Here is a 21,673-nt window from a genome sequence, read left to right as displayed (position 1 = left end):
TTTATGGACAAAAAAAAAACTTTTCCCTCGCAATTTAACTAGACGGAGCCCCGCTTCGCGGGCATTTGTAAGCTACCTAACGAACCTAGTAATAAACAACGGACTTTTCTGAATATGGTTTACGAAATGTGTTGGGACAACTTGATTTATGAACGTGGTTTAGAAATAGGCAGCTTGAGAGAGAGGTGACGAGTAATTTGTTTCATTTTTTTTTACAATTTTTGAGCGTTCATAGGAGAATGTGTGGAGCGAGCATTATTTGACGTGTAGGTCTGGGTTCAACAAAAAGAACACTTGTCAATAAGGTGTTCGTACTGTTAAAATTCATTTAACAATAGCCTTTATCGACCATCAGCAGTGTAGTCCCTTTTTGATTGATGGAGATTGTCACGTATAGTTCCACTACTCGCCGCCGCGTCGTCCACAGCGCATTAGTTCATCTATCGCTTACAAGATGTCATTAATTTCTGTAAAGTTATGTACTGAAAAAAAAAATCTTTACTCTATGTTACAAATTCCCCTTTTGCACGTCAAAAACTCCAAGATGGTGCCCAAGCCTATAGACAAAAAAGTCTAGTGAACAAATCATTACATGTCAAAATTTGACATTAGCAATCCACAGTTAGGTGACAACGAAACCAAACCGAACCACGCCGAGTTCAGAGCCATTTTAAACCGTATAGTAGTAAGAAAACAAAGTTGATTTTTGTTGCATAATTTTTTCAAAGAATGAGTTTTGGTTGTACCAAATGATACTTTCCACAGTTGATGAACAAATGATTCATTCCACTGTTGAACTGATGTTGAAGCCGAAACTGACAGTTGTGCATCTCGAATAGGGCCCCAGTGGTCATCTCGCTTCCATCCATCCAAACATGTCTATAAATTAGTCAACGAAAACTACAATGAAACTGCATTCAACAGAGAATCTACAAATCTAACAGAATACAATATCTTAGTGACAGTGATGATAACATAGAATCGAAAGTTTCTTCCATGGATGCACAGGCAGCGGATGCAAAAGAACTTTTATCTAATAAAGTCAAATCAGAGTCTTAAGTCCTTGAAAATAAACTCACTTGATAACATTAATGCTCGCAGTACAAAAATTGAAAAGATGATGATCTAATTGATTCTAGTTTAAACAATCAAATAACAAAAAAAGAAGAGGACCTTCTTAAACAAAGCACAAATATCATCAACCTTCCATCAAATAGTGATATTGAAATAACAATAACAACCAAAGAATCTAAAAAGAGCTTACAAGACACTAAGAAAGTTAAAATGGATCCCATCTTAGAGGAACAACCAAAAAATGAAACTAAAAATATTAAAAACAATCCAATTTTGATGGAACAACCAAAATGTGACATTAAGAATATTAAAATTGATCCAATTATAGAGGAACAACCAAAAATATTCAGTCAAAGAAGAAGTAATGAATACTGAAAATGAAGTGTTTGATGTAAAGCAAGAGTATCATTTGACGATAATTAACCCATTCAAATAGAGGATAGTGAATCAGAACAATGGCTAATAGCCGGGTCCACACAGCGAGCATACGCGCGAGGCAATTTTCTACGGCCAGTGTAGACGTGCCTCGGCCGAGGCGCGCGTGTTGTATCGAAATTTTTAGACGTATCTCGCGCGCGCCGCCTCAGCCGAAGCACGTCTACACCGGCCGTTTTGTGCGCGAGGAAATTGCCTCGCGCGTATGCTCGCTCTGTGTGGACCCGGCTAATGAGACTTTCCCAAAGCTCGCCCGGCGAACCATTCATGAGACGCAGCACTGAAATAGTTCCCCAGCAAGAAACACATCATACAGTCAGATAAAGGAATTCTATGATGATATAATATATATTCCGCCGCCTCCACAACCTGAAGAACCGAACAGAAAAACCTCGTAAAACGAAAAAAAATAAACAACTATAGCCGACTATTTACATAATACAACTTAGCAGAGCGAACTCTAAAATAAATATCAATTGTTTTGAACAAACTTGCATAAAATTGACATTCAGATATTAGTGGACCTTTATAATTTTTATATTGCTGTTCGTTTGTAAGATGTCTGTGATTGTTTTTTTATTACTTAAATATTCGCGTCTAGAAATATTGACTTGGGCCGTAGTTAATATTCAACTTATACATTAAGTATAATTTCGTGTATGTTTTCAAGCTTTTGTAATTTCTGGTAGAAGTATAATGATTTTGTTAAATAAGAATAAATTTGTATTTTATTAACACCTCTCTTCCCTGATAGGATATCTAATCGAAAAGTGAATCACAATGCAAATTTGGAGGTCGCTTTTTGGTAGGCTGAGCCGAGACCCTGGTTGTCTTCCTTTCGTAAATTGGTACATATAAAAAGCGCTCGTAGACTTAGATAGACTCCTCATACTTTATTAGGGTTCCTTACCCAAAGGATAAAAACGGGACCCTATTACTATTTTGATTCCTCTTGGGCAAAGCTTTAATAAAGCTAATCTACTCGGTTATGGTTGGAAACCGGTGAGGTATTTTGCCAGGAAATTTTATTGGCAGCCGTGTAGAAGCGGCTTAAAGTATTACTACTGATGATGATGATGCTCTCCTGACCGATTTCGGCCACAGCGACGCTGTGCTCTGGAGTAGGCAATTTTTAATTTGCGTTATTAGCGTGTAGCTGATCCGCTCTCTGGTGCGCCCTTAGGTGGCTCACGTACCCTATCTTTTTGCTAAATACTCGAGCCCATTTTGAGCACTACTTAAGAAGTAACAGGTATTTTTACTTAAAAAGAAGTAGTAGGAATCCTTTTATTTTACCGGTAAAAATAAGTCGTAAGGGTACATCACTATAATTTTTGACATTGACAGTTAATGGCAAATCAGGATGACATGACAGTTGCACAATCACCTTGCGAAAGCGATGTTTTGATTGAACTTTGATTTTTAAATTATGTGCCTATTTAACTTGTCCACTACAGTGTTAGTGACAAGTCACTTAGATACTCCAGTCACCCAATTTGTTTATACAATAATAATTGGGTGTAATCCATGACATAACCTTAAAGCTAGAAACATCCTGTTATAATTTTATGTAAGTTACATTACATACAATAATCTGTGTCGGAAACTATTGAATATGGAAAACGAAGCAAAAACCGTTATACGTGTCGGTTCAAGGAAAAGCGAGGTAAGTTTCATATAACTATGACTTGAAATTAATTGCTGATATATTTTTTATGATAAGGATTTTCAGTATCTACTAGGAAAGCAAACGTTTATACCTGCAGATGGATATTACGAAGATTGTCCTTCTTGATATATGGTCCAAGAATTAATAGACAAAGTTATTTATATCAAGGTAAACTGGTGTTCACCCAAACATGTACATACCTACACCAAACTATTGATTAACATACTGTGTTATGTTCTCACGCTAACCGATTTTTTTATTTTGCAAAAATGTATACTTACTGTATATATATTATATATGTAAGCAGATAGCCATACAAAAATAAAATTTAAGTAAGTGCATACCACATGCTAAAGGGGCCCACTGACTATCAGTCCGCCGGACGATATCGGCCTGTCAGTTAGAACAAAGATTTGACAGTTCCAAACAACTGACAGGCCCAAATCGTCCGGCGGACTGATAGTCAGTGGGCCCCTTAACATTTTCTTATTTTTGTTTTAGCTGGCACTTATACAAACCAACTTTGTAATAGACTGCTTGAAGAAATTACAACCAGAGAAAGAGTTTACTATTGGTAAGATGGTATTTTATTATATTAAAAAGAAATTAAACTGTTTATTATAAGAATTACAAGTTTTGTTTTTTTTAGTTCATACTTAATTTTAAAGTATTTTGTATGTATTTAGAAATATTGAATTGATTAACTTGGTGAGTGTTAATTGGTAAGTTGTTAAAGATTTATTCTATAAAAAAACTTTTTGATACTTCATGGGACTTAGTTTAGACCTGAACACTTGACCTCCATAGAAATCATTTTAATATAAATATCTATTGATGTTCCATATTACTAAATCATGTATTTTTTTTATCATGACCATTATAGAGTTTAAAACTGAAATTTTTCAAGCAAAGCAAAACATCGAGTCAGTCTGCTAATATTTTTTGGGAACAGATATTTTGACTTTCTCCTTTATTTATAGTAACCATGACAACCCTAGGAGACCGTATTTTAGACGTGTCCCTGCCGAAGATCGGCGAGAAGTCTCTCTTTACCAAAGACCTGGAAGATGCCCTGAGGAACGACATGGTGGACTTTGTGGTGCATTCGTTAAAGGATCTGCCCACGTCTCTGCCGGAAGGGTTGGCTATTGGAGCAGTGTTTGAAAGGTAACTTGTTTGTGAAATTTATAAAGATAATACCATCAGGTGACAACCAAAACTCACTAATTATAAAAAATAATTAAACAAAACTTAAAACCGGCCAAGTGCGAGTCGGACTCGCGCACCAAGGGTTCGTACTTTTTAGTATTTGTTGTTATAGCAGCAACAGAAATACATCATCTGTGAAAATTTCAACTGTCTAGCTATCACGGTTCATGAGATACAGCCTGGTGACAGACAGACAGACACAGCGGAGTCTTAGTAATAGGGTATTATTTTAAAATTTTACATAGTTAAAAATATCTTATATTCTCTACATTCATTGCAATTTCTTGTACATAAATTGTCCTAAGCTTCGGTAATTTCGTGCGATGATAACTGGACGAAAACGAGGAATAACCGCGCCAACCTGAGGCCATACCGCGAAAACCAAATTTCTTTATCTGCCTCTATCGCTCTGGCATATTCGAGCTATAGAGAGGCAAATAAGATAAATACATTTCGATTTTCGTTTTTACAGTAGGGCCTCTGGCCGCTGAGATAATACGAGTAGGTAGGCTAATTTCCTTTCACACCACTTTTATACATACATATAATCACGCCTATTTCCCGGAGGGGTAGGCAGAGACCACGGATTTCCACTTGCTACGATCCTGACATACCTCTTTCGCTTCCTTCACTTTCATAACATTCCTCATACACGCTCGCCGGCTTAGGGTGCTCTTGACCTGGCCTTTCTTCAGGATTTCCCCGATCTGATCAGAGAAAGTCCGCCGAGGTCTGCCCCTTCCAACTCCCGTCAAAAATCAATTTCACGGAAATACACTGAAAAAAACAAGGTCAAACATGTTTTCCACTTTCAAAACATCTAAAACTATAAAGGTCATTATGACACATAGGTCGTTTCTAAAATGTATATCAACTAACTTCTTAGTAACAAATCGTTTTGACGTTTCATTCAAGAATAGTGAATTTCACTGGTTAGAAAAATGTGTTAAATTATTTTAAAACGGGTCACTCACGTAAGTCACGTAGTATTAAGTCGAATAGCTCGACATATTTAGATCCAATTTACGAGGATCCTCTTCACGGAGCAACGACACGTCTTCACCGGTCGTGGTAGTGGTTCATTTGACAAACGCAATACGGAGGGTAGAGCCGTCCTCGCAACGGTGAAGTCGCCGGCACCGCCGACGCCGCCTGTCGTGAGCGGCCGAAGATTTGTCGTTGCTCCGTGAAGAGAATCCTCGTAAATTGGATCGTAATACGTGAGTGATCCGTTTTAAAATAATTTAATATGTTTGAGTCTCACGGGAGTTTTATGGTTAGAAAATGACCTGTTAGGATAATTTTGACCTATTATGGTGTATTATTCCATTCATATTTATTTTTGAATGTTGTTATAGGGAAGATCCTAGAGATGCCTTAGTTCTCAGGGAAGACCTGAAAGAGCACACATTGGAGACCCTGCCAGAAGGCTCCGTCATTGGTAAGTTATTATAATATTTACAATTTTAACTCAAACCTAACAAAAGTACCAACATTTTTTATCAATGTATTTATGGTTCAAGTTTGTATTTCCGTTACTGCTATATTCTGTATTTCGTTGTTAAGCCCGCAAAGTAACTACAGCTAAGTCAAAAACTCAACACAATGTAACAAATTACAAAATAATATAGGTACGATACTAATACGAGTTGCAAACTTTACTACAAAAATTTAATAATACTGTTTTATTTTTTATCAGAACAAGGCATTTTCATCTATTATTACTTATACAAAAGTGCAAAATTTCGTTATAATCTACAAACATTACTTTTTTTTCTAGCATGGTATGTAAAGTTTGCGCCCAAAACCTTAACCTTCTGAACACCAACGTCTTTTAAAATAACGCGCCACCGTAAACCTTATTGGAATACATGAAGGTCTATATTACTCTGTAACCGTGCGCGTCAGTAGTCAGTTGACGTCTTTGGCGGTCAAAGGGTTGGTAAAAACCCTAGTAAGTAGTGACCATGTACTTATCTCTCTCCAGGCACGTCATCTCTCCGTCGCACAGCCCAGCTCCGCGGCAAACACCCACAATTGTGCGTCCGCGACGTCCGCGGCAATCTTAACACTCGTCTAAGAAAACTGGACGAAAATGGTGAATACTCGGCGCTGTTGCTGGCGGCCGCTGGGCTGCAACGAATGGGGTGGAGTAACCGGATATCTAAGGTATAACAACTGCTTATTACTTTACTTGTAACTTACGCCTACGGATAGTGGACGAATGTAGCGAATGTTCGGGTCGTTGGGCTACAACCGATGGGGTGGAGTAACCGAATATCTAAGGTATAACAACTGCTTATTACTTTACTTGTAACTTACGCCTACGGATAGTGGACGAATGTAGCGAATGTTCGGGTCGTTGGGCTACAACCGATGGGGTGGAGTAACCGAATATCTAAGGTATAACAACTGCTTATTACTTTACTTGTAACTTACGCCTACGGATAGTGGACGAATGTAGCGAATGTTCGGGTCGTTGGGCTACAACCGATGGGGTGGAGTAACCGAATATCTAAGGTATAACAACTGCTTATTACTTTACTTGTAACTTACGCCTACGGATAGTGGACGAATGTAGCGAATGTTCGGGTCGTTGGGCTACAACCGATGGGGTGGAGTAACCGAATATCTAAGGTTAGTATTCGATTTGTAGTTAAGAAACAGTCCTATTTACTAGTGGGGGATATTTGGCTTTGCTGCCGGCTCCTACGGGACTTCAGCGTATAGTGTGGAGTAACTAATATCTAAGGTTATTATTAACAACACTCGATCGTGAAACTGGACGAAAATGGCTAATACTCAGCCTTATTGTTGACTGCAGCGGATGGAATAGAGATTCATTAAACTGTCTATAGTAATACTTGACGAAACTGAACTGGACGAAAGCGGCGAATACTCAGCTTTGTTGTTGACGGCCGCCGGGCAGTAATCGCGTATCTAAGGTTAGGATTTGATAGGTATTTATGAAATTGTCCCTAACTTACTAATAACATATGCTCGCAAAACTGGACGAAAGCAGAAAATTTTTATGAAGTTATTTGTTTGACCATCGCCTTCGGAAACTGGACGAAAATGAGGAAAACGAGCAGGTATAAAATGAAGAAAGCGTCTAGTGGTCAATAATATCTAAACACTCTTCAAACCCTTGACAACATGCACAGATGTTCAGATGTGTATGCATTTAGTCTTGCTTATTTTATGATACATTTATTGAATAAAATAAATTAGATGAACTGGTACACAGAAATATCACCATCATCATGTTTTACGATCTTTTCTTATCACTAAGCTTATATTGATAACAAGGTCCGATAAATGAAATCGAAGGCATGAGAAAATATCGTGACTGAGTCAGTGTGATAACAGTTAACCGTTTTATAGTTATTGAGGATCTTAACATCATTTTGATTTTACCACCTATGATTAGTAGTATGGGTTTTTTTTAATTTGCAATGTTCGTATGTATGTATTCAGGACAAATCTTGCAAGCTACATTAGACACTTCTGTTATTCGATGGAGCGGACACTTCACATACCTAATACCTACATATGTAAAATCGGTGCTATCGAGCTGATCTGATGATGGTCACAGGAGGTGGTGTGTGTGTGATAAACCAATATTAAATAGGGAATATTACGCGAAACTCTGCTCAGGGGGCGCCACTACCACAATCTAAGGGTCTATTGCAAAACAAGAAAATCGTAATTTCGTTATCTAACATCTGTCACTCTTGCATATTCGAGCGATAAAGAGGCAGATAGTGAAATTTCGGATTCGCGTTTCCCGGTAGGTTCTCTGTAAACAAACCGCCTTGATGCATCAATGTCATATTTTATTATCTCTGAAAACTTGTCAAAAACCTGGTAAAAGTACAGTATGTATAAGTTACTCTATGGTTTACTAAACGGGCTAGTGTTGCAATCTAGTGACAGAACATTGCAGTAATACCCCCTATTGTCTAGATGAGTAAAGCTTGTATCAATATAGAATTTTTTATTTATTTTTTCAGATTCTTCCGTGCGCAGAAATAAAATACGCGGTAGGGCAGGGCGCTTTAGCTGTGGAGTGTCGCGCCGACAACGACGCCATCTTATCATTGTTAGCGCCCTTCAACCACGCCGAGACTTACTGCAGGATTCTGGCAGAGAGAAGCTTTCTCAAGACGCTCGGTAAGTTTCGAAATTACGGTAATAATGATGGGCCTCAATAAGGCGCGACTTTAGGGGCGAAAAATCGAGGTAACAAAAATTTTGTATGCTTAAATAAAGTGTCATTTTTTTAATAATAAACGCCAGTGGAACCTAAATAATGTAGGTATGGAAATTATCACGTAACTTTTCGTCCGCACCTGTTATCCCTATAAATTTCTACTTTTCGATTAGCGTGTGTCGATAAGATAGACGAATGTCATCTTTGGCTGCGGCCATAGTTGCTATTCAGTGAAGGAAACTAAGGCCCTTTTCGCACGAGAGCTTAAAAAGCGTTGCGTGTGTGACGCACCCATAAGTAAGAGCGAGAAACACATATCGCTTTTTCGCTCTTACTTATGGGTGCGTCACACACGCAACGCTTTTTAAGCTCTCGTGCGAATGGGGCCTAATAAGGTCTAGTTTGTCCTTTGGATTTGGAATAGGTTGGAAGGTCAGGTGTCAGTCGCAAAAAAAAACGCGTTTTCTGCGCACAAAACTGCCAATTATAATGATTAGGTTGCCAAACAAACCCTAGGCAAAGGTCTCTCCCTTAGCTGGGAAAAGGCCAGACAACACGGCATCACTAGTACTGATGATGATTTGTTTCCAGGTGGAGGCTGCAGCGCACCCGTCGGCGTATCCACCAGACTGAAGCCGTTCGACACACAATTCAAACTGACCATATCCGGCGCAGTGTGGAGCCTCGACGGCGCCACCACCATAGAGCATTCCCTCGAACAAACCTTCCCACAGATAAGAAAAACGGTCAAGCACAAACTCAGCCCGGACGAAACCGAAAAAACCGGTAAAAAACTCAAAACTAATGTCAGTGACGACCCTAATCATCCTGAAGAAATAAACAGAAGAATAACGGAAAGAGCGGGAAATTTAAATTGCGAAGACACTAGAAGTTTAGAGGAGATACTGGCTTTAAAAACGCCTAAGATTTTTTGTGGTTTAATAGAGAACTCAAACATGCCTATAGATGTTATAGAGAAATGTGATGATTTGGGTAAAGATTTGGCTGAATCCCTTATTTCCAAAGGCGCTTTAGAAGTTATGAAGGTGACGCAAGATTTAATTAGAAGCTCTACTGTTGTAAAGTCCTGATTTTTGATGCTTTTTTAATCGTCATTTTTGTTTAGCATATTATTTTACTCCATAGACAAAGGACTTATATGTGATATAGAACCCTATGTACATGTACTAAGGTCGCTATTATACTGCCAGATTTATGACAATAACCGACCATCAATAGTGTGTAGAAAAAATATACGCACCTATTACAGGTTACATGTATCTTATTGTTACACGGTTTTGAAAAACGTATGCAATAAATGATATGAATAGGTATGATGTTCGTAATTCAGTTTCTGTATTTTTATCTCTGTTACTCCATTGCAAGATTCAGAGACGGAGTTACAATAGCTTCGAATTTCAATTGTAGCATCATGATACTGAACTCGTTAGGGCGTCGTGAGTTATTGCTTTCAATTTTTTTTGTTAGCTTATCCAATCATGTTAGCGGGTGTGTGAGATTTTTTCTGTCAAATTATCGAAAACGGAACTATTGAAAAATTGTACATTAATATATACTGTTGTAAAGTGTTGTATATGATATTTTATTATGAACAAATAAGTTTATACTAGTATAATTGTAGATTTATGTGTACTTATTATGATGACATATTTTGTTGAATTTTAATTTTACTTGTTAAATATAATGGTGACTGATATGGGTTTCATACTTTTATTTATCCTTACACCCAGTTTTAATATTTGCAAGCTTTTATAATATCCGTATGTAAAGATAAAAAATATTTTATTGCACAAAAATACAGTCTGGCAAAAAAGAGTAGATATTAAAAAGTGGGAACACTAGCGTCGTCCCTTTCAAATCAATCTAAGATAAACGGGACGACACTACAGTGTTGCCACTTTTTAATTTCCACTCTTTTTTGCCAGACTGTAACACAGAAAAAGTATACAGCAGCTTTTCCACTTTTAAATTTATTCTAAGCTTTATACAGCAGTTGTTTCAAACAGTTGGTGCATATTGCACAACTAGATTGACAACGGAGTTTCCAGGAGTCCCCGCACTAGGTTAGGTCTGTATCGCGGGAGACCAAATGCACATTTAATTTTAATTGTCATACAAGTCAACGAGAAAACAAAATAGATTCAAGTTTATACCTGGGTTGAGATATGCAATTTTCAGCATTAAAACTTTCTATCTATTGATTTGTTACATTTATTACTACAATGTATAACTTTATTTCTAGGTTTAACATTAATTGCAGTTATATAGTAAATGCCCAAAAAACCGACAACTCCATCACGGGGCGCAGGCGATCTTGGTGATGATAAACATGGCGGGGAATGCCGAGTATGCTCTCTACACTATCGTGCCCGCCAGTCATCGTTTATCGTCGCCGATAGTTTAGCGGAGTAACGGAGCCACGATACTAGTTTGTCAGAGGACTGTCTCATTTCAAACATAGACAGAGAATAATACTATATATATATATATATTTTATGTAATAGGATGCAAACGAGCAGACGAGCCGCCTGATGGGAAGCAGTCATCATGATGATGATGATGATATATATATATATATATATTTTTATGTAATAGGAAGCAAACGAGCCGCCTGATGGGAAGCAGTCATCGCCGCCCATGGACATAAGCAACAGCAGAGGAACATATTTGTCTTACACTTACACTTCTTATACTCAAAAGAAAAGGATGAGTATAGTTTTTTTTGTTCCTATTTACTGACAAGATTTGCTTCACCAACTATATCAACGATCATCGCCGATAGTGTAGAGGAGGCTTATAAAACGGTGTTAAGGGTCCCGCGGCAAGCTCGGTTCCCCATACAAACGTAGTCCCGCTCTCATTTTAAAACGACTAGCTAGATTGCTCTGAAACTTTGTACTTACAATAGGATAAGGTATATCTATGTCTGTAATTAGTTTATGTAGCTTCAGATACCATAGAAACTGGAGCTATATAAAGTAATTTCAGACCTAAATATACCTCATGTTATTGTATGTGCAAAGTTTCATTACAATCCAACACGTAGTTTTAAAATGAGAGCGGAACTACGTTTGGATGGGAAGGTGCGTTTCGGCCGCGCTTGCCGGGGACTCTTAACCCTATAGCTGACAAAGGTTAAAAGGCATAAAAACTCAAATAAAAGCAGAACATTTTTACAATACTTTTATTCACAATAAAATCTCAATCAAAACTCACAAGCATCCTTACCAGTTGCGAACAAAATCTAAAACAATAACAACTCGTCACGATGTCGAAAAACGGCGGATATTATATTTGTGAACTATCACAGTCACAGCCAATACTCATTGGACAGATTTCAAATTCAAATAAACATGTCACTTTAAAAAAAACTTGAACAGGTAAAACAAATGTAGGAAATGGTAACGCGCATACACCGCTGATGTCGCCAAGTGTCCCTAGGCTATGTCGTCCGATTACTATTAGACGAGCAGTACGTGTACTTTCCTCCGCCGATTTTTTACGCCTACGGTAATCTGTTAAACAAAAGCCATTGTTCCTTTTCTGCGAGCGGTCGGCCATAGTGTGCCATTGAGTCTGAGCGCGTGCCATTGTCAGACACAATGGCCGACCGCTCGTAGAAATGGAACAATGGCTTTTGTTTAACAGATTACCGTCTCAGGCGTAAAAACCATTTTAGAAGATGCAGACTATAATAAGTAGGCATCAGAAAAGCCGGCAAGACGGTTAAATGGTTAACACCACGCGGCAATACTGCATTAAAAAATTAAGAATAATTTATTATTTCAGGTGACATGACATTAAAAAATAAAGCATGATTCGTATAAATTATTAAGAAATCAAAAGACAAAGTATTGTATCAATAATCACTAAAATTAAGACTACATGCTATAAAGAAAAGTTACATGAAGTAGTATTTGAACAATACTCTTACCTTCTTTGATAGGGTTACCATTACCACCCTGTCTAATTTCTTTGTCCAAAATGAGTGCGTCTCACTCTCTCATTTGCAAAATGTGAGACAAAATACACATTCGACCAAGATATTGGACAGATGGATCATCATTAGTACCAATTGTACATTAAAATAGAACAGCCCAATACGTAATGGAACAAATAATACGATTAGGCTGTCGCGTTTCGAAGTGACAAGGTTCTATGTTGTATGGGATACAATATGCCATAGAACTCTGTTCGTTCGACTAGGGAAAGGGATTGAGAAAATGTTCAGTCATTTAATGTTTTCGAGTCTTTATTTGCACTTGCGGAAGAAATAACAAATACATTGTGACGTTTTCAATCAAAAGGTACCACATTGTCGCTTACCATAAGGACGAAATTTGCTAGTATCTTTATACGAATAACCTGTCAGAGCGGACTTATGGCAAGCGACAAAGTGGTACCTTTTGATTTAAAAAGACACATTGTCGTTTATAGGCGACACTGTCACGTATAGACGACATTTTTAAATTGTTATTGTAAAATGAACCTATATGCATTGATATAACGAACTTATTTCAAGTTTATGCAGGGTTGCGTTCTGTATATACAATATATACGATACAATTCATGTATTACTTCATCAACATCATCACCGTCATAATCATTTGCCGCTTTGTTTCTCCTTTGTATTAGTCAGATCACAATTTCATCACAACTGGTGTGAATGAAATAATCAAAACACATTTGATTTGTGACATCATAACATGTCATTGTGTGAACTAGAGATGCAACGGATATCCGGTATCCGGCCATATTTTTACTTTCCGGCCGGATACCGGATAGTAATTAAGCACGATATTTATGAATTTATACTTACTACGAAAACTGTAACGTGCCGCTATTCAATGCGCAATGTGTGAGAATTTAGTAATTTAGTTTACCTGTCTATCAACAAATGCCTATAACTAGAAACAAGTTGCAACCGGCACCAAAACTATGCGCGCGCGCAAAATCTAATTTCCTCCGTTTTAACTTTTAGCCGGATACCGGATATTCGGCGGACCCGGCGGCCGGATATCCGGTATCCGGCCTAACCACCCTTTTTATGTCACTAAACCTCTCTGACTAGCAGCAAGAAAGAGTACAAAAACTAGTTTAACCTTTTGACCGCCATGACTATTAGGTAACACGGCATAGTTAACTTTTAGGAACATTAAGGTTAATTTTACTGTAAACTTTGTCAGCAATATCCGACTGTGGCGGTGAAAGGGTCACTATTTTGTCTTCGTATGGAACGTCCCGCAAGTGCAAATCAACATTGTCTAGGCCTCTGCTTATTCAACATCTTCCTCTTGCAGCACATTGCCTCCGCTAGCCTTCATGGAGGCCCGGAGTCGCTCTGAGACTTCGGGGAGCTTCTTCAGGAGCAGGTGGAAGATCGGGGCTGGCATGGTTTGTTGGAGCACCTGGAAACATGATGGATAAACGTTAAGGCTGTTTCATTGGTCGATAGGCCCCGCATGCGGGGTGCGGGAGCTTCCAATGCATGCCATTATGAGTTTCACTCATAGACTCATTACATAGATGTGCTATGTGCTATGTGCCGTGAGGGACAGAACATACGCAATGCAACAAAAAAACCGGCCAAGTGCGAGTCGGACTCGCGCACGAGGAACCCTTCGTTACCATTACGAAAAAAAAGGCAAAAAAATCACGTTTGTTGTATGGGAGCCCCATTTAAATATTTATATTATACTGTTTTTAGTATTTGTTGTTATAGCGGCAACAGAAATTCATCATATGTGAAAATTTCAACTGTCTAGCTATCACGCTTAATGAGATACAGCCTGGTGACAGACAGACAGACGGACAGACAGACAGACGGACGGACAGACGGACAGCAGAGTCTTAGTAATAGGGTCCCGTTTTTACCCTATGGGTACGGAACCCTAAAAACACGTTTTAATTTAACATTGCTGACAACATACCAAAAACAACCTACGTAATTTAGTCGGGTTCATTGTTACCCACCATGAAAACGGTGGGCCACAAAAAACTTCTACGTCACTTGGGACTTTTTAGAAAAAAGTTTTAGGAAAAGTGACACTATGACAAAGACCAAAGATAGATATAACTCCGTAATAGATGGATACAGTCTAAGGAAAAAACGTGCCTCGAAAATCAAGAAAATTTGATTCTCGTTCAGAGGGCGCTACTAGCTTTGGCTTACTGTCATATAGATGGCGTTGACGGTTTCGTTTGTTATTTAACAATTTTAACGCATATCAGTGAAAGAACATGGGTCAAAATCATAAAAATAATTAATGCAAATAAAAAAAATCATTTATCCATATTTAAATACATTTTATCGTATTTTTATAAATATTTATTTTTAGTTTTAAAGTGTGTCGACAGATGGCAGTGAATTTACTGGGGTTACAAAATTTACTATGACAGTACCGCTCTAGTATAAGTTACTCTATGACAAAGACAAACAATAATAGCGCTTTCTGCTCTTATGGAACTTTCAGAAGGAGTAGCAGAGCAACTCACTTCACTCCGGGCCGTTCGGACGGACAGCGGAGTCTTAGTAATAGCAAAGAGGATATAATATTATAGAGTGGTACTGTCATAGTAAATTTTGTAACCACAGTAAATTCACTGCCATCTATCGACACTTTTAAAACAAAAAATGAAGAGTTATAAAAATACGATAAAATGTATTTAAATATGGATAAATGATTTTTTTATTTACATTAATTATTTTTATTGTTTATTAAGAAACAAACATTTACAGTTAAGCAGAAATACATGATAATATTTTTAAACCTACAGTTTCCTTAATTAAAGATACGATAGCTAATTACATTTATAAATACTTAACCAAAAAATCTGAGCTATTGCTAAATTATTAATTATTTTTATTATTTTGACCCATGTTCTTTCATGCGTTAAAATTGTTAAATAACAAACGAAACCGTCAGCGCCCTCTATACGAGAGTAGGCCAAAGGTAGTGGCGCCATCTGATCGAGAATCAAATTTTCGTGATTTTCGAGGCACGTTTTTTCCTTAGACTGTAATAGATGCATCATAATCCGTAATCGGAGTTATATCTATCTTTGGTTATAGGGTCCCGATACCCTTTGGATGCGGACTAACACTTTGGGTGGGAAGTAAACTTACACTAAGCAGCTGCTGTGTCTGCCCGCACACGGCCACGGCCTGGCCGAGGTGCTCCACTCCCGCCTCCAGGTCTCCGGCCGCCAGGAGCTCCTCGCCCAACTGGATCTGTGGACACACACAAAACGCATTTCAATGACAAATCTTAATTTTATTCCTAGGTATAGGCTATTTGACTGTATTTAAAATAAATTATTTTACACCATGCATGAAATAAATCAAATAAAGCACTGGAGTATCGTAGACAGCAGTTATTTTTTTAGACACAATTACTATTTTAAAATTACTATTAAAAAATTAGTCACGCAAAATAGGCGCCAGTCGTCGAGTTGCGGAAAATCGCCCGAACTACAATACAATACTATTTTAAAATCCGTATAAAGAGTAGGTAATTTGATTGTGACGTCACATGCTAGTGTTTCATATAAGTAAATTCCATAGTAGCAAAATCGTTTTGACAGTTCGAAAAAAATAACTGATTTTCTAGTAGTCTAATACCCTATTGTTTCTATCATTGTGAAAGTTTGTATGTATGTTTGTGTGTATGTATATAATTATATCAGCTGAACATGTTTTCATTATTTTGCATTATGAACAACTCAAGGTCTTTATAATAGCTTTAGCTACTCAATTTAGAAAATCGATTGCAATAGGTCATTTTCTCAAAGGTACACCTGCAACACCAGAGGGTTGCAAGTGCGTTGCCGGCCTTTAAGATAGGAAATACGCTTTTTTTTCTCTTGAAGGTTGCATCGGTTGTAACATACCTAATAATGAGCATTTTCACTTAACTGTGTACCATTAACGGCCGGTTAGCAATCGTCACAAAACTGGCGGTCAATGTCAAATCCCATACATTTTGTCAGGAATGTGATGGTTAGACGTTACTGATACACGACTTAGTCGCGCTTTAAAGTACTTACAAGGGGGTTTTCAGAAAAAATGGTACCATTTACTTTTTTCAAAACACCATCAACTTTTGGGTTATTTAGACTCAGAATCAGGCGGTCAAACGAAAGGCTCAGGAAAGAGATACATGGAAATTGCTCCACCGACAAGAGCTAGGCTCTTAAATTAATGATGATGAGACTCAGAATCACAACTACTATTGAATGAGACAAAGAAAAAAATTGGCCCCAGTTTTTCATAAAAATTTTGTGTGTCAGTTTTGTAACAAACGGTCCATACAAAATGTATGTGAAAACTGAAAATGCGTTACAAAACTCATTATTTTATTATTTTGGGGACATATTTTTTTCTTTTTAAATCGGTGTCCTCGTGATTCTGAGTTAAAATAAGGCAAAAATTTATGGATTTTCGAAAAAAAGTAAACGGTACTTTTAAGTGAAAATGCCCACAAGTTAAAATAAAAATGCCTTAATATAAGATATTTTTTCATACCTGTTGCAGGAAGAACCGCTGCATAGCCTCATGGTCGCTCATGTCAGGCAGGGGCCCGCCCATTGCGTTTGAGCGTGACGCGTTCTTGCGGGCATTCTGTCTGCCTGCAATTATAATAAGCAATATATAACCATTGTCAACACAACATAGGGAAGGTCATGATGATTTTAGTGGCAAAAAAGCGTGCGGCCTGCCATCGAATTCGATAGTATTCAGACGGTTCCCTATTGTGTTGCAGAATTTTTTTTGACATATTTTTGTATTGCATAATGTTACTTGGCAGAAATGTCTTTTGGCAGAATTACCTTTCGCATACTGCTTTTCGCATAATATTACTTTGCAGAATTTCTTTTTTCATAATATTATTTCAGCAGGAAACCCTAAACCACTTAGAAAATTCTGCCAAATGAATATTATGCAAAATGACTATTATGACAAATATTTTTAAATTTATGGATAAATCAGTTTGTAATCATTTTTATGGGATAAAATATGCCAAAAACTATTAGAAAAATAGGCTGTGACAGACAGACAGACGCACGAGTGATCCTATAAGGGTTCAGTTTTTTCCTTTTGAAGTATGGAACCCTAAAAAGTAACAACTATATTCATAGATACAGTTGATAGTACAAAATCAATTACAGTTTTTTTGCCACGGGAGGCAAAACGCTCATAGTGCAAGCTCTGGAAATAACCTTATGTTGGGCCATGTACTAGACTGTTTTGAACAGATGTTATTTTATAAACAATGGAGGTCTAGCTAGAAAGAAGTCAGCTGATGAATCTATATCCAACTCACTCTCTGAAAATAGAAATCATGGTGAGTGGTGACTGTTCTAGTGCTTGAAACGCAAAAAAATATTGAACCCTATGTAGACATTTATACAGGTTAAAAATGCCTATATTTGTCGAAGAAACAGTGTAAAAGCACCTAAAAAGATGCAAGACTTTAGAGTCTGTTTCCAATGAACTTCGATCACGGCGATCACGATTATCACGAACCAATGTCATTACTGCATGTTACACAATATTTGGCCTAATTACTTGCACATGCGCTCCCTCAGCGCATCTGTACATACATTTATGCGCTTATTGAAGCGAAAATAAATACAAGTGCGCAACGGTCACTGGGTTTATAGGTTATTCAGAAATAAATCAATCACTGACAGTGGAAAATGAATGAAGTGCGCAAGCAGCATGTGATTTACATAGAATATCGTCATACTTGCACGATATTGGACTCAAATAGAGCATGAGAATGTTTTCTAAACACAAAAAACTATAATGCACTCACGTTCTCTGAGCTTTTTTTTGAAAAGAGGGTCCTTGCGACGTTGTTGGTCGAAATATACACAATACCCCAGGAACAGAGTCCCGGCAATGCCCACTGCAATTCCAAGTGTAGTGCGAGTCAACTCCATTGTTATATTTTATTTCGTAACGATTTATTCACAGAAATATCGGCTCGCTTTTGTTACAAAATTTTGTGGTCCGCCATTTATTAGCAAAAAGGACTCATGTTGGCAGCATTGACAGTGAAATGAGTGAAAAGCATTCACGAAATTTAAAATACAAAATACAAATATCACGATTTTATGTAAGGGATAAATATATTAAATGAACAATGTGAATTTTATATTGAAAATAAATCTATTAAAGTCTAATTTTCTGAATTTATTACTTTTAATTATTAAATCTTGAACGCAGTATTTATTTTCTAAGGTTGCCACTGTAAAATTTGTCAAATGTACACATGATAAAATATCCCATTTTCTTGAAATTTTCCTTCTAATGTACTAATTATTATCATATATGCCGGCCGACCCTTGCAAGAAATATGCGTGTGAGATCCAGAGATGTCTAGTTGGTGAGTTTCTACTATTTATTTCATTTAATAACCTCTCGGCCGACAGCCGACATGAAATTAGTCGCCATCTTTGCTTCAACCTTCAATCGCCACTACGGATTCGCGGGCGTTTCATCGCCGTTTTTCAATGTTTTTCTTAAACAAAACGTGATTATTCTTGTCGACAATAGCGTAAAAAGTTTCCTGGAGTTCACGTAACAGTTCAGTGTGAAAATGAGTTTTTTCGGATTCGGACAAACCGCGGATATAGAGATCGTATTCGACGATGCTGACAAGCGGAAGGTAGCGGAGGTGAAAACGGATGACGGCAAAAAGGAGAAATTACTGTTGTATTATGACGGCGAAACTGTGTCGGGGCGGGTGAACGTTACGCTGCGGAAGCCGGGGTCGAAGCTCGAGCATCAAGGAATCAAGGTCGAACTAATAGGGCAGATCGAATTGTTCTACGACAGAGGTAACCATCATGAATTCATATCGCTAGTGAAGGAATTGGCTCGGCCTGGAGATCTACTACAACATACGTCGTATCCATTTGAATTTGCGAACGTAGAGAAGCCCTATGAGGTGTACACAGGCGCTAACGTCAGACTGAGGTACTTCCTACGCGCTACCATCGTCCGCCGCTTAACCGACATCGTAAAAGAGGTGGACATCGCTGTACACACGCTCTGCAGCTACCCTGACGTACTAAACTCCATAAAAATGGAGGTGGGTATTGAAGACTGCCTCCACATAGAGTTTGAATACAACAAATCAAAGTACCACCTCAAAGATGTGATAGTTGGTAAAATATACTTTTTGCTAGTCCGTATCAAGATAAAACATATGGAGATATCTATTATCAAACGTGAGACGACTGGATCAGGACCAAATACATTTACGGAGAATGAAACCGTTGCAAAATATGAGATAATGGATGGGGCTCCAGTGAGAGGTGAAAGCATACCTATAAGAGTGTTCTTGGCGGGATATGATTTGACCCCGACAATGAGGGACATCAATAACAAGTTTTCTGTCAGGTACTACCTAAATCTAGTACTGATGGATACTGAAGATCGCCGCTACTTCAAACAACAGGAGGTGACTCTATGGAGAAAGAGTGATAAATCGAGATTGCTGTTACATAATCCTCATCATCCACAGACACAAACTCTGACACATCCCTCTGAGGCCCCGTCTCAAAGGCAGCAAAGTGCAGCTAATTCCGACTATGTGGGACGAGCGATCTCCCCACTACACCAAGAGAACCATCAACAAGGCCCTCCTCTTGTTGACGAAGACCACAAAACCTCTGAAATGGAGGAGGATAAAACTGAGGTGATAATTAACAAAATGTCCAATGCACAAATTGAGAATAACCAGGCTGAAAAAATTGAAAATTCAGAAAAACAAAAGCCTGCTGCGGCTGAAAAGCCTGAAGTCACTGAGAAGCCAGTGGTAATGGAAAAGCCTCGAGCAGCGGAAAGGCCTCAAGTAGCGGAAAGGCCTCAAGTAGCAGAAAAGCCTCAAGTAGCAGAAAAGCCGCAGATTGCCGAGAAGCCCCAGATAGCGGAGAAACCAGTGAGTGTAACCCGGTCAGAAAGTGTGGAGGCTGAGCCGAGTCAATAGCCGATATGCACTTGCGCCGTCAACCTTACTGTTGATGACGAGATGAACTGTATGTTTTCGTACTTGAAAACAATTGTATAAAGGTTCAAAATCGAGTTTTGAGTTTGTATCTTTCAAAATTTTTAATTTAAACTGTGATTTTTATGAATGAAACTTCACTGTTAAGTTCACAAGTGAAATTTAATTTGAAAAAGAAACATATAGTGTAGCAAAACAGAGTAGAAATTAAAAAGTGGCAACACTGTAGTGTCGTCCCGTTTTTCTTAGATTAATTTGAAAGGGACGACACTACAGTGTTGCCACTTTTTAATTTCTACTCTTTTTTGCCAGACTGTATTCTTCAATTTCAGTTTTTGAATAACAAATAAGGTTCCTACCGAACAAATTCAATCTTTATTTTACAGACTATGTCATTCTAAACTTACAAGTTACGAGTGATATTTTTGATGGATATAAACTTGAAAATCAACCTACAGATTAGTTTCATAATGACTGTTAAAGCAATATTTCCGTTGCTGGCAATAATTGCCAGCTTGCAATGTTGCCTTGCTCTAGCCAATGTTAGAGTGAAAGATGTAGCTTTTACAGAAGTTATATTAAGAAGCCTGTAGACGGGTCGCCAATGTCCCAGCCCGATGCTGCATTACAATAAAATATTTTAATTCAGCATGTGGATGGAAAATATACATCTTGTCAATATATCTGCAACACTATGGCCCTGTGCTTTTGTCTTTACAGTTTACACTTGCGATCATACCGGCAACCTGTATGCGGCCATTAAAATGCGTGGCCATAATAGCCGGCCATACTTAAAATATTATTGTATGTTGCATAGTCTGGCTGCAAATGCCGGCAATGTTGTCAGCCACTTTGTTGCAGCCAATCATTTCAGAAAAGGTATAGCCCGTCTAGAAGCACCTTTATATTCTATGTAAAGTAAAACTAGTAAAAGCCATCTGTTGTTAAAATGAAATAGGTATTCAACACATTCATAATGTAGTTCCTGAGTGAAATTGAAATTTAAGGTTTATAAAAATTAAAAAGGGACAGTGT

At 37.9% G+C, this 21,673-nt stretch overlaps 3 protein-coding genes across 4 annotated transcripts; 2 read left to right on the top strand and 1 right to left on the bottom strand.

Annotated features, from left to right (window-relative positions):
- The first annotated feature begins 2,870 nt into the window (after window positions 1-2,870).
- On the top strand, window positions 2,871-10,321 carry LOC134751888 (porphobilinogen deaminase). The gene is made up of 7 exons (XM_063687435.1): window positions 2,871-3,175; window positions 3,680-3,752; window positions 4,159-4,345; window positions 5,746-5,828; window positions 6,375-6,556; window positions 8,401-8,560; window positions 9,192-10,321. Exons 1-7 carry the CDS (start codon window positions 3,125-3,127, stop codon window positions 9,689-9,691), a joined length of 1,236 nt encoding a protein of 411 aa, XP_063543505.1. The 5' UTR covers window positions 2,871-3,124; the 3' UTR covers window positions 9,692-10,321.
- Window positions 10,322-11,791: 1,470 nt separating this feature from the next.
- On the bottom strand, window positions 11,792-18,670 carry LOC134751722 (mitochondrial import receptor subunit TOM20 homolog). Its single transcript, XM_063687166.1, has 4 exons — window positions 18,440-18,670; window positions 17,146-17,249; window positions 15,748-15,852; window positions 11,792-14,029 (listed from the first exon to the last, which is right to left on the bottom strand). The coding sequence occupies exons 1-4, from the start codon at window positions 18,564-18,566 to the stop codon at window positions 13,898-13,900; spliced, it is 468 nt and encodes a 155-aa protein (XP_063543236.1). The 5' UTR covers window positions 18,567-18,670; the 3' UTR covers window positions 11,792-13,897.
- Window positions 18,671-19,065: 395 nt separating this feature from the next.
- LOC134751886 (vacuolar protein sorting-associated protein 26B-like) lies at window positions 19,066-20,827 on the top strand. 2 transcript variants are annotated; one of them, XM_063687432.1, is made up of 2 exons: window positions 19,066-20,485; window positions 20,540-20,827. In XM_063687432.1, exons 1-2 carry the CDS (start codon window positions 19,226-19,228, stop codon window positions 20,618-20,620), a joined length of 1,341 nt encoding a protein of 446 aa, XP_063543502.1. In that variant the 5' UTR covers window positions 19,066-19,225; the 3' UTR covers window positions 20,621-20,827. The 2 variants fall into 2 exon arrangements, with proteins under 2 accessions (XP_063543502.1, XP_063543501.1); XM_063687431.1 differs by having other exon boundaries at window positions 19,066-20,827.
- Window positions 20,828-21,673: the final 846 nt, after the last annotated feature.

This window comes from Cydia strobilella, chromosome 23 (assembly GCF_947568885.1).
Source record: "Cydia strobilella chromosome 23, ilCydStro3.1, whole genome shotgun sequence".
NCBI lineage: Eukaryota > Metazoa > Arthropoda > Insecta > Lepidoptera > Tortricidae > Cydia > Cydia strobilella.
Note: the sequence above shows the minus strand (reverse complement) of the source record. Positions and strands in the feature narration are given on the sequence as shown.

Coding starts and splice junctions, on each gene's coding strand:
- LOC134751888 (XM_063687435.1), top strand. CDS start 3,125: ATGGAAAACGAAGCAAAAACCGTTATACGTGTCGGTTCAAGGAAAAGC. Junction 4,346..5,745: donor ATTGGAGCAGTGTTTGAAAG/GTAACTTGTTTG, acceptor ATGTTGTTATAG/GGAAGATCCTAGAGATGCCT. Junction 8,561..9,191: donor AAGCTTTCTCAAGACGCTCG/GTAAGTTTCGAA, acceptor ATTTGTTTCCAG/GTGGAGGCTGCAGCGCACCC.
- LOC134751722 (XM_063687166.1), bottom strand. CDS start 18,566: ATGGAGTTGACTCGCACTACACTTGGAATTGCAGTGGGCATTGCCGGG. Junction 15,853..17,145: donor AGCGGTTCTTCCTGCAACAG/GTATGAAAAAAT, acceptor GTGTGTCCACAG/ATCCAGTTGGGCGAGGAGCT. Junction 14,030..15,747: donor AGACACAGCAGCTGCTTAGT/GTAAGTTTACTT, acceptor TCATGTTTCCAG/GTGCTCCAACAAACCATGCC.
- LOC134751886 (XM_063687431.1), top strand. CDS start 19,226: ATGAGTTTTTTCGGATTCGGACAAACCGCGGATATAGAGATCGTATTC.